Below are 13502 nucleotides of genomic sequence, written 5' to 3'. Positions count from 1 at the left end.
TGAAACAGCCACAAATGTAAAGAGACTGTTAAGTTAAATTGATGTAAAGAGACTGTTAAGTTAAATTGACGTCAAATTGCGGTTAACATGAATTAGTTACTTTTGGTCTCTTGATATTGTCATCACAGAATAGCAGACAAATATATAATTGTAGATAGTGGCAAAGCTAGAAAGATTAGTGCAGATAGTAAAGCATAGATAGTCCCAATAACCATGGTTACACATCCTGGAAGAAATCTGTTTTGGCTAATTTCTTACCAATGTAAATGAGGTCATCAATAATCAGATAATGTGCTAGATTTTACACCAGCAGGTTTACCTGAATTGGAGTCTTGCTGCTTTTCTCTTGTTCGTCTTTTCTTTTTTCCCTGTGATTAAAAAAGGAGAAAGAGAAAATAAATCATAAACTGAACAAAACAAGCTAGTTTTGTTTAGAAAAAGAATTTGGTGAAGAACTAATGCAACATAGCTCCCCTCCCACCAATTGGTTTGCTGCAGTTTTATCACCAAAGATTTTGTTTTTCAAATTCCTTATTTGCTAAAATGAGATGACCCCATTCACCAAGTCATCCAAACACAGCATGTTGGATCTTACTGACTGTGCTCCAAAGATGCATAAGGAAAGCACTTCTCACTTTCAAAATACGATAAAATTTCCCCAAGACTTCAGGGTCACTGTAACAGTGAGATGGTCAGCAAATAGATTATGGATATGGATATGGATATGTATGTATGTATATATGTATGTATATATAGAGAAATGATAGACATAGATAGATATAGATAGATGACAGATGATAAATAGAGATAGAGATCAATGACAGACAGATAGACAGATAGATAGATAGATAGATAGATAGAGTAGGTAGATGCAGTTATTCTTATGGCCCTGATTGTAATACTTGACTTCAGTTTTCTACTCCACCAAAAATCACCTATATAATGAACAATGTGAATCTAGACTACCATTGGGAAGCGGTGTTTTAACTAACTATACAGTATTTTAAAGGAGCTGAAGGATGTTTGATAGCAGCAGCTCCAGGAAAAGAGATCATTGGGTTAATAAAGAATATACCCATACTCATAACAGAGAGAGATCTCTGCCACACAGAAGAAAATAATGATCTAAAAAACTCTCCCCCTTTTCTGTGAAGTCTGGACACTTCTTGTCTAAACCTTTCTACCTTGGTGCCTCAGTTGTCCATCATAATTACAGTTGAGAACCGTATCCTGCAGCAACAGATACCAAAGCTTTGCACTACAGGTAGTCCTCGACTTACGACCACAATTGAACCCCAAATTTATGTTGTTAAATAAGACATTTGTTAAGTGAGTTTTGCCTCATTTTATGACCTTTCTTGCCACAGTTGTTAAGTGAATCATTGCAGTGGATAAGTTAGTAACCCGGCTGTTAAATGAATCTGGCTTCCCCATTGGCTTTGCTTGTGAGAAGTGGTGAAAGGTGATCACATGACCTTGGGACACAGCAATATGAAACAGTTGCCAAGCATCTGAATTTTAATCACATGATCATGGGGATGCTGCAAAGGTTGTAACTTTGAAAAATGGTCATAAGTCACGTTTTTCAGTGCCGTTGTAACTTTGAACGGTCACTAAATGAACTGTTGTAAGTCGCGGAATGCTTGTAGTCCATGTCTCTTGATGACACCCAATATCCTCTTTATTGGCAGCTCATAGTTGCTAGTAAAGTCATTGTATATTAAGATCACAGCTGATGTTTCAATGAGATCAATTTGACTTTGTCATGATTTTTAAAGGATTAACAGACTTCCATTTTCAAATCTGCTAAAGCCTAATGCATAAACTGGCACATTGCACCTGATTTGGATAGAGAAAAATGCACAACTTTTGAGGTACTCTGAAACTGAACAGTTTTCTTCCAGAAGAGATGGAGAAAAAAAGTAGCTGGTATTGAATGCAGAAGATGATTGTGCCAGGCTAACTAAAGGATTCTGTTTGCAGGCATGCTGAGGCACTGCTGATCTGCATCAGGTGCACAATTTCTCCCCCAATGAAACAGAATACTTTTATCTGCTGGAAAAAAAGTCTTTTAAAATAATCCAGGAGCAAAATGGGGAAGGTAATGGGATGGAAAGAAATTTGTTTCAGTTTTAGTTGAGCATAACAAAATAAAATAGTATAATTCAATATTTAAATATTCAACTTTAGAATCAAGACTATTTCAAATCAGCTTACAAATGAAGACATCTGCCCTATAGCTAGGGCCTGTTTGTGATTTCATATGTATCATGGTAACATAACTTAATGTCTTAATTGCATTAACCTCCATTCTCTTGAGTATAAAATCTGTAACCACCAGCAGCTTGAAAGACATACAATACTTGCAGGTTTGGGCTGCCCAGTCCAAAGGATATTTTGCTAAGCTCCCAATGAGTATAACTTACTCTGGAGTAAATATGTTTAGCCTTTGTTTAACTGCCAGAGATGCAACTGCAATTTTGGACAAAACAAAGACTGTTCCATTTTAAGTTCAAACAACATTTAAATATGTTTGTCATTAACTAGACACAAAAAACCCACTTCCCTGATGAAAGCAGGCAAAATCAAACCAGATTGTGTTTTCCCCACACTTCTGCCCATACAGTACTGATTTTGCTTGCATCAGGAGGCCAAGTTACTGCAAAACTTCCAAACCCCACAATTAAAACAAAGTTGGTGGTTGTTGCTAACTGGAAAACTCCCTGCTTAAACTGTGACACAAAACTACATTTCAGCTGTACAATGGAAACACAATCAAAATACAGACAGGCATTCTTAATGCAAACCAATGGCCTTGATTTGGAAAAGCCATTGTGCTTACAAATCATAAGGCAAGTCAAGGCCTAAAAATGGGGCTTTCTTTGCAACACTGAAATCAGGGAAAGAAGGTGGAAGTATTCCTAGATGCCATATGTAAAAAGTGTATGGTGATGGGATGTGGGTGTGTTTCCTTTTAGAAGCCTGAGTCAAACATCCTGGCACATGAAGATGGCAACTATTATCCCACAGGGAGTTTTGATCTGCTCCCTAAGTGCCTTGCAGATTGCATTTCATTCAAATAAAATCTGATCAGACACTTCATTAAAGTTCAGCTGCTGCTTCTCTGCCAGTCAGGAGAGAATAGAGAAAAATAGTTCCCATCAATGCATTTTACAAGCATTTCCCCCCCTTTTCCCCTGCATTCCAAAATGTTCACCACTGGAGATTCTGCCTAGTAGTATGGATGGGGAGACAGTCAATCCAGGATGTTGGCAGGAAGGGCCAGGAGCAGGGAATGCATTAAGGCGAGAAGAAGCCATCTTCCCAGAATCTGAATCTTGCAAATTATACCATTCAAGCCAAAGTTTTTCAATGGAAAACCAGTGGCAGACCACTTTAAAAGCATGAAGCTTTGGTGTGTAGTTCTGGACTTATAAAAAATTTGAAGATTTCATAGGGCAGGAATAGTTAAGAGAGAGTTAAGAGAGGCTAGTGGATCATACCAAGGCTGTCTCATTTCTTTTCAGCACTGTTTTCCTATTCTAGTCCTATCACTAGGTAGCCAATGAAAAATTCAAAACCATGCTTTTAGATGTCAAGAACATTATTTCCACAAGAGGGCATCATCTGCCAGTGAGAGTATAAAAAATACTTTCTCAAAAGAAAAGCACAGAACTAAAACTTGTCATAAAATTTTTACTTTGCTACTGTTTGGATTATGAAAGCGATAACGGTGGTGCTGATGTTTCAGATTTAATGTTACGGTTTTCTGTCTTGTTGAGGCAGCAAGCTATAGAAATTGGCAATTACATATATGAAGGTGGGACAGGAAGAGAAGGAGTTCTGTATAAAAGAAAAGATGATTAAAATGCATCAGCTACCACCATTAGTCATTAATATGTAAATGCTAATGTTTGGGATGATCAACTTGCTTGTATGTATTTCTGGGGTGCCTTGGAGTCAGTGTTGATCTTAGCAACTGCCTAGACAAGGCCGTACAGTTTTCTTGGCAAGATTTCTTGGAAATGGTTTGCAATTGTCTGCCTCCCAGGGCTGAGAGATGGCCAAGGGCACCTAGATAGCTTTTTGCCTAAGGCAGGACTAACACTCATAGCCTCCTGGTTTCTAGGCTTAACCACTAACCAATATCAATGATATACACTGATAATCCCTGCTAGGGACTGCAGTTAGGTGTTATCTGTGTTTATCATTCACATTGGTGTAGCCAATATAGAGGCTACTCTTCCTGGTTGCAGGCGTCTTGTAAGCATCCATCCTGTTGCTCTAGAAAACAGCATGCTAGACTAAATGTTCCTTGATCTGGCCAAGAAGAGAAGTTCTTATGGTATTAAAGATGCAATTGCACCTCAAAGAAACAATAATTTCCTCTTCAGTATAACAATCCATTGCTTACTTGCTGCATTCTGTGCATATTTACGTATGTATCTGCAATAAGGTATTTGCCCCTTAGAAAATTGAATATGATTTTTTCCCCCTTATTTCTGGGTTTTCACTTCCCGCTTCAATCATGTCCAATGAAATGTAAAACCAATATGAAAAGACTGGTTACAGGTACATTGTTTCTGCTGCCTGATGTCCAACTTATAAACTTACACATTTCCCCTAAGTTACCCTCCCAAGACATATGATAAAGAAGATGATTTACAGCAATATATTTCTGGACCCGGGGGATTCAAAATGGCGGCCTTCTGTTTATCTCCTCTCAGAACAATATAGAAAAGGGTATAAATGGAGAAGTAGAGATGTGCTGTGATTCCAGAGTTTTGATTAAACATTATAATTGATATATTAATCTCACAAACAACAAAAGTGCTGGCATGGAGTGTCCACCCACTTCCACTGATACACAAGTTAGCCACCTGACAAATCATACAGTATGTGGCGTATTGATTGTTCCCTCCCAATTAAGAAATTCCACAGCCAATGAGCAATTCTATGGCCATGGAAAAGCTCAGGGCTCCTGGAATTCTGCAGCCAACGCTGGGTTAGGTGGATGCATGAGTGGCAGATGGTTCCAGACTCTCACTGCCATAATGCAGAATGACATTTGCTGCAGAATTCGCTTACCCTTGCCGCAGAAGCTGGCCAGGAAGTGCTGCTGAATTCCAGGGGCCCTGAATTAAACTGTATGTGATCACGGGATGGAGAGCCTGAAGAAGACTGAAGAGCAAGGGGTAAAGGGTTAAAAGAGCAGCTATGGTGAGCAGGGAAAAAAAAATAAGCATATGAACACATCAGGAAGTATGCAGGACACCATTACCACATCCCAGGCAAAGACTGAATTCACCATTACTGTTGCTTACTAAAGCAAATCATTTCCCTTTCTGCTGGAAATATATCTTGAAACCATACTTACTCTGAGTAATATAGTAACAAATGAACTTTGAAGGAGCAAGACTCTTACTTATTGTCACTGGCATTTATTTTATTCAGCATTATGAATGCTGAACACGAAGTCTTATTTGGTTAAAGAATAGCAGGTAGAATTAGATATTGTGAAGATTTTGTTTGTTTTCTTTCATCTGAACCTTTTATTTAATCTAATTTTACTTTGAACATGGAGCCGAAAGTAAAGTAGCCCCAGAAAAAGTTTCAAACGCTTTCTTCACAATTTAACTTTGGGCTTAAGATGAAAAGTTACATCTTTGCCAAGTCAGTGGATGAGCTGTACTTTTTTTTTTCTTCGCTACATGTATTTATTAATGAATATTCTTAAATGGCATTAGCATCTAATATTTATTTAGAAGTCAGTTTTACTAAGTCTGTGCTGAAGTTTGATACCATGTGGATGGGCACAGATCTGAGATCTAAAATTATGTTCAGTAGATGAGAACATAAAACAATTACTATGAGACAGTAATTTCTGTTTTCTTAAAACTCATGATACAGACTGTTTTTGCTTCCCCCCCAGTGCAGAAAATACTGAAGCCATGTCCTTCTACTGCATAAAGTTGTAAGAGAAAGATCCTTTCTTGTTGCTTCTTGTTACATTCAGATAAATAATATATCTATTGGATTGTATTTTCCTCCCCCCCCAAAATATTCTCTTGCCCAATGCTTCTATTGTCCACCACTTTTCAAAATAATAAAATTAACCTGTAAAATGTATTTATTATACTAATGCCTTCCTATTAGTTATTCCTTCCCCTCTTTCCACAAAAAATCCTGATTAATTTGGGGTAACTTAATAATGCTTTTTAAAAAAAAAATATGATAGCAATCAGTCAACTTTAAAAATCAACAGAAACATTTTTAATAGAATATGGCAGTTGTACAAGATTAGTAAGCTAGTTTGCCTGGAGAGTCTTGTGGGAGACTCTGACCACTTTATCTCTAAGTCAATTGTAATTGACTTATGTGAGAGGCTAAGGAACAAGAAGAAAAAATAAAAACCTTTCTACTTGAGGTGCTTTATGCAGATAACCGGAAGATCAACAAACAAGAATTTGCAATTGTGACCTTCAATGTTTGAGGTATTCGTTTTTCTTTCTGAAAACAATCTGGAATACATTTGCAGCAAAGCTTTGACAAAAAAGTAATGGAATTGGAGTTCAAATTGCCACCCTTTAAGAAAAGAAGCTCTATAGTAAAAAAAAAAAAAAAGACAGAGAGAGAGAGAGAGAAAGTGGACAGAGGAAAAAGCACTATCAAATGCACTGGATGAAAGTAAAAACCCAGAGCAAGAAATGAAGATATAGTCTCTGCTAGAAGTCAGAAACAATATTCAGGTCCTTCAAATTCAGACTATGGATGTTCAGAGGGATGAAAATGAATGTGAGACAGAGCATGATGCTCTAAACGATAAATAGGAAGAAACTGTGCCCAATAAGAAGACAAAGTGTAGTAGTAGTAGTTGGTATTTTAGGACTCCAACAATTGAAATAAACATATGTTGACTGAATCCATCAACTAATGAAGTTTGCCGTTTGCCAGGGAAAAGGTTCAAGGATATGACAGGACATTTTCTAAAAGTTACCACTTTTAACAACCATTATTCCTTCCTGTTGATAGTTGTAAAAATGATGTTGTAAAAAAGAACTATAACTATAACTCTATCATAACATTTCTGACTGAAGGGTGAAAGACATATATGATTCTAAGTCAGCTGGTCATGTTAATAAGCACAGTTGCATTAAGAACATGACTGGCATGGTCAGTCCACACACTATTCTGAATCCATACTATAGAGACAGAAGTCTGTCTGCCTGAACCGTGGTGACACAGTGATTAGAATGCAGTACTGCAGGTTAACTCACTGCTCACTCTCAGGATTTCAGCTACGGGCTCAAGGTTGACTCAGCCTTCCATCCTTCTGAGGACCCAGATTGTTGGGGTCAATATACTGACTCTGTAAACCGCTTAGAGAGGGCTGTAAGGGGGTATATAAGTCTAAGTGCTGTGGCTATTGCTAATCTTTCAAAGTGGATGCCCTCTGGAAGAGGTGGATTTGGCTTTTGAAATTTGGCAAATCAGTCAAATTTGGGAAGTTGTCCAAGTTGTTTTCATCTGAAACACCAGATTAAATAAAGTTAAGTTAAAGTGTTTTAGATCATAGAGAAAGACAAATCAACTTCTGTCTTGGTGGAATGTGCTAATAAATAGAGACGTGTATAAGTTAATTTAACAGTTATTGGCCTTTCCAAAGGTTTTAAAAATGAAGAGCAGGCATGAGAGATTCTGAGTGTGAGTAAAATACCATGCACACAAGTGTGCATTGTTTTGCTTTCCAAACAGCAAGCTCCCTGCTAGCTGTTTGGTCCAAAAGCTGAAAACGCAGTTGAAGCACCTCTTAAATATATTTTTAATAACAAAGTCAGGTAAGGACATAATTTAATAGCCCTTCCCCATATACTACTTATTTATGCCATTTCAAGTTCTCATAGCAGTTTTAAAAAACAACAATATCCTGCAAATACATAATTGCCCAAATGGAAAATTTCAAGTGAGTGAAGACATTTTTCCAGGGCTCCAGAGTTAGCCTTCCATTCATATGTGAGCAAGCAGAAATCAGCCCCTGCATAAAATCTATGGTCCACCTCAAGATAGTACCTTAATTCTACATATGCAAGGGGTGTTAAACCAACCTTTGGTTAAGCCCATTGGCTTTGTTACTCTTCCCTTCTGAGCAACATTAACCAATAAAAAGCCACCTGCCAGCCACAGCCCTGTTATGATTGGCTGATAGCATTGATAAACAATTAGACTAAGATCACCATTAATTCCAGCCAGAGAATAAACATTCTGGATTCATTCCAGCTGTCAAATTCATCTAGCAACCATAATTACATGTAAACCTAGGTTCTCCCATCAGTCTGACATATTGCCCACAACACCACTATTGGTCTATCCTGCAATACTTAACTGACCCTAATAATTTGGGCATGACATTAGGAAATTATTTGAGATGTAAAATGGACATTTGCCTGCCTACATTTGCATACTTTTCCTGTGATTGCATTCACAATGCCTGCCATACCAAAGCCCAAGGATTGACTTTTCCTCTGAGGAAAAAGTGGATTCTTTAAGCAAAATAGTAAATAGAGAAGTGAGGGAAAATGTAAAGGAAAGATCCCAAAAGAACTGGAGGAATAATATGCAGAATCCTTCTTTTACATTTACCCATAAAATCACAGGCCAACGTTATGGAATTTATCTTCTGGGCTTTCCATTTTACTTCTGAGAGCTTTAGAGGGTTTGTTGATGCTGATTCATTCAGACAAAATCCCAAGGTTCAGTTTCTTTTACAAAATCCTTTGCAGAAGGAATAGATATGTAGGTAAATAAAAGAAGACATCCCTAAACTGACCTTGCCACCAGTTAACTGCATCTATGCAATCTTCTAAGCCAGGCATGTCAAACTTGCGACGTCACGTGATGTCGCGCAACGTATTGGGCCGGTTTTGCCATTGCCGGCAATGGGGTGGGCATGGCTTCCACGTGACACATCCGGCCCGTGGGCCGGCAGTTTGACACCCCTGTTCTAAGCAGTGCTATGGAAATGTGTCCGTTTTCAATTTGTTTGTTTGTTTTTTTTAAACTCACAGCCTAGTCAACAACTCTGGAATTCGTTATTGGAACTCTTCCAAGAACTATCCAGAGCTGACCATACTTAACTTCTGAGATCAAAGTCACGTGTTGCAACCTGCTGAGGTAAGCATCAGGGAAGACATCATCAAATTTAAAGAAGCTTGGTGTAGCTTATCTATATCTGAATATTCTTTTAATTATTTTTTCTTTGTTACATTTCAAGATGAGGTCAAGTGCAGCTATATCCAGCTATATGAATCTTCTTTCTATTGTCTCTTTTCCATCCATTTTTCACTATTCACAAGATGTACCCAGATTTCTGAGGAACATTTTTTTCCTGAAGTGCTCATCCTCAGATGCAATGTAAATTGTTAACCTAGTGTCAGGGGTAGGCAACCTCGGCTCTTTTATGACTCGTGGACTTCAACTCCCAGAATTCCTGAGCCAGCATGGCTGGCTCAGGAATTCTGGGAGTTGAAGTCCACGAGTCATAAAAGAGCCGAGGTTGCCTACCCGTGATTTCTAGATCTTCTGTAGACCTGCATAAAGAAAAGTACAGTATTCTCATATAACAAGTGCCCTGTTCAGCAATTGTTTGACAGTGGAACAGCACTGAAAAAGTAAATTTACAACTGGTCTTTGAACTTATGACCATCGCAGTGTTCCCATGATCATATGATCACCAATTGTACACTTTACAGTCAGCTTCTGACAAGTAGAATCAATGGCAGTAAAATCACAAATTGTGTTTGTGTGGTGTCTTGCTTAATGATCAGTTGTGATTCACTTAACAACCATGGCATAGTGAAGTCGTAAATCTGTCATGGTCATGTGATTTCTTGCTTAACAGCTGCATTGCTTAATGATGGAGTTGGCTGTCCCAATTGTGATTGTTAAGCAAAGGACTATCTGCATGAAAGGCTGCAGCAATTTCTCTGAACTAAGAACGGTTTAGATCTAGCAGTATTAAACTGCCTGAATGCAGTTATAATATTCACACACAAGAGGAATAAGGTAGAGCATGTTGTTGAGAGAGAAAGATCCAACATGTTCATTTATGCCAATAATTATAAAGGAAACATCAATTTCTTTGAGATTATTATTTACTTTGAGAACACTACCAAAGCCTTTCTCCTTTTCTCCACTGTAATTTTCAATGATCTTATTTATAAAGGGCACAATCTAATTCAAACTCATGTAAATTTAAAAAAAAAATCTTCTTATTGCCTGTTTGTTTTATAACCAATATTATACTGTCAGCATGAGAAAGAAATAACTGTTTATTGATGCCAGCAACAAATTAATGAATAAAGAGAAGTTAAAAAAATGAAATTAAACCCTTACACAATTCCAAGGAAAGGGATTATATTGTGTGGAGATTCACCTTAAAACAATTGTTTATTTTTTTCCCCACAAGAACTAAGTATCTTAATCAGGCATCGTAACTAAATACTTGCTTAACTCCAAAAAATGATCTAGCTTTTATTGTCACTTACATAGTTTGAATATTCCCGGGGCAATCCTATCAGGAGAAATTTAGCGTTTTCACGGCCAATCCCATTTAGCACGGAATAATATCTTTTTCTCTGTTCTTCAGATAGTCTTCAAATGCCCCCTTTCTCTTTTTCAACAGTCTGGTGTCCTTGCAATATTCCATGGACGTCCACTTACCAAGGAGCATAGATGGACATGGAATGTTACAAGGACACAGACAGTTGAAAAAGTGAAAAAGGGCATCGGAAGAATATTGGAAAGACAGCAAAGAAGAGGCACTAAAGCTAGTATATCATGAAGGCTTACTAAACACCAAAGACACCAAACTGGCCTATAAGAAAAACCAAATGAAAAATAGAAGAGAGAACACAGCAAGGCAAAGTATTATATGGCCAGGACACAAATGCAGGCAAAGCAGATAACAACATGGCTAAGAGCAGGAAAGTTGACAAAAGAGACACGGGGTCTAATTCTGGCTGTATAAGACCACACTTTAAGAACAAATGCATATAAAGCTAGAATTGAGAAGACAGAAATAGAGAACAAATGCTGTGTCTGCAAAGAAGCTGAAGAAACAGTGGACCATCTAATTGCTTCAAGAAGATTGTGTAGACTGACCAGAAACAATGATATGACAAAGTAGCAACAATGGTGCATTGGAATATCTGCAAAAAATACCACTTGGCTGCAAAGAAGAACAGATGGGACAACAAAACAGGCAAATTAATAGAAAATGAAGAAGCTAAAGTGCCCTGGAACATAAGAATTTAAATAGACAAGCATCTGTCACACAACACTCCAGACTAAGCAATTGATAGGAAAGACAAAAAAAAAAAAAAAAGGCTGGATAGTATACTACTACTACTACTACTACTACTACTACTACTACTACTACTACTGCTACTACTACTAATAATAATAATAATAATAATAATAATACAACACCTGGAAGCAGAGAATAGAAGAGAAAGAACTAGAGAAAAATCACAAATTACACAAAGACCTGCAAAAAGAAGTTGCAAGGCCGTGGCAAATGAAAGCAAAGATAGCACCAATAATAATAGGCACCTCGGGCCCAATTCCCAAACATCTGAAACATCACTTTGAACACCATCAGCACTGACAAAGTTACCATCAGTAAATTGCAAAGGACAGCTTTACTTGGGAGAGCTTACATCTTGTAACAATACTTTTAATGTTAAACAAGAACATCTGCCTATCCCAGGTCCTTGAGAAGGACTTGACAGGTGGACAAAAATGCCAAATCTAGCCTAATTGTGTGACCAGCTATAGCGATACAATTTATTTTGATTGTTCATAAAGACACATTTCCAAAACATCTTGGAATGGAATGTTTTGGCTGTGAAATAGGGGGCTTCAAGGATTTCAGATTCTTTCTAATCTGAAAATGGGCTACGGATAATCGAGATCACTTTTTGGAACAGCCCATTTCAAGGTTGGATACTTCCTGAATACTTGGAATGTCACATGGTGAACTTAGCAGCGTTTGGGGAAAAATAACCTGTTTTGAGATTGGAACATTTCATAGCAGAATGTTTTGTGGCCCCCTACTCATAAAGCATTATGCTCAACAACAAAAAAAAGGACAGAGAAAAGATGGAGAATGGAGAAGGAAAAAAAGTAGCAGAAATCAAAGGTCAGGGAAAGAAATGCATTTTTGAGCACTGGGTATACCAAGGTAAGGATGGGGAGATGCAGATTTTGAGAGAACTATGAATTATGGGCAGAGGCATAATATAAAATAAAGTAAGTGGAAGTCAATACAAAGGATAAAATATAGTTCTTAACGAGTAGAAGTTACAAGGTGGCAAATGGAGAAGATAAATGAGTAGCCAAAATCTGAAGGTTTTTTAAAAGTATATAGATTAATTAAGGAAGAAAGTCCAGGGAAAGGAATATATACTATAAAACAAATAACATATAGAAAACAAAACCATGTTGGTAAGAAAAGTAAATAAGAAGAGTAAAAAAAAAAAAAGGATAGAGACAGAATGAAACAAGTAAAAGCCAAGAGGAAAGCAAGAATCGAGGGTAAGGAGAAAGTAAATATCATTTTTTTTAATCAATATTCAAAAGTTGGAAATAGCAACTTGTGTAAATATGAGAAAGAAAAGCATCTTTATGTTTTATTTATTTTGTCTGAGGATAGAATGGAGGATATAAAAATGAAACGAAGGATGTGTAGAGATGGAGTAATAGCTCTGCCTTAGATAATCTGAGGTACCCAGTCAGAAATAATTACAATCAATGTCAAAATGCTGTATAAAAAAGAGGAAAGTTATGCTAAGGAATGCAAAAAGTATGCAAAGAAAACAATGCTTACAGGTCTGCTATTTCGAAGAGAAAACAAATATTGAAAGTTGAAATTAAGAGATCCCAGCAGGAATCAGTTTAAGAGAATAGGCCCCAAATATCGCTCTGAGAAAATGAAGGGGGAGGAAAGACGAAGATAAGGTTCAGCAGATGTCACATATATTGGCAAAATAAATAAACAGCAAACCAAAATAGGAAAGAAAACGAAGTGTGCAAAATAGAAACCTATGAAAAAGCATAGATATATAACCCCCCCAAACTGTAAATCACTCAACGTATTTTAGAATACCTCTTTCCCAATATGTCAAGTCTGTCAGCCAAACAGAGCAATTGTGGACGAACACAATCATCCACTCTCGTGGCATCTTTCTGAGTTGCATTGAAGTCAATGTTATAAGATCCTGCTGAAACCAATGGCTGAAGGGCAGGGTTTAATCTACTCTCAGTATTCTGTCGTATAATAACCTATTGAATTCACATCCTAAACTCAGTGGAAGAACATTTTCTCATGCTCCCAGTACCTGGATAGTGGTGCCATTAATTCTTGAGCACACATTTTGTTGTCAATTCTTTTTTTTTCCCCCTAATCCCCCTCTGCTCCCTGCAAAGGATCTATTTGAAACTAG

General features: G+C 37.3%; 1 protein-coding gene across 1 annotated transcript in view; it reads right to left on the bottom strand.

Annotated features, from left to right (window-relative positions):
* TCF7 (transcription factor 7) overlaps positions 1–13502 on the bottom strand; it is a 146053-nt gene that overhangs the window by 8239 nt on the left and 124312 nt on the right. The window contains exons 10-11 of the mRNA XM_029285761.1: positions 5089–5181; positions 320–368 (exon numbers count right to left, since the gene is read on the bottom strand). Coding sequence (XP_029141594.1) covers positions 320–368; positions 5089–5181 — 142 coding nt within the window. The remainder of the gene's footprint in view (positions 1–319; positions 369–5088; positions 5182–13502) is intronic.

This window comes from Protobothrops mucrosquamatus, unplaced genomic scaffold (genome assembly GCF_001527695.2).
Source record: "Protobothrops mucrosquamatus isolate PMUCROS unplaced genomic scaffold, P.Mucros_1.0 scaffold_186, whole genome shotgun sequence".
Classification (NCBI taxonomy): domain Eukaryota; kingdom Metazoa; phylum Chordata; class Lepidosauria; order Squamata; family Viperidae; genus Protobothrops; species Protobothrops mucrosquamatus.
Note: the sequence above shows the minus strand (reverse complement) of the source record. Positions and strands in the feature narration are given on the sequence as shown.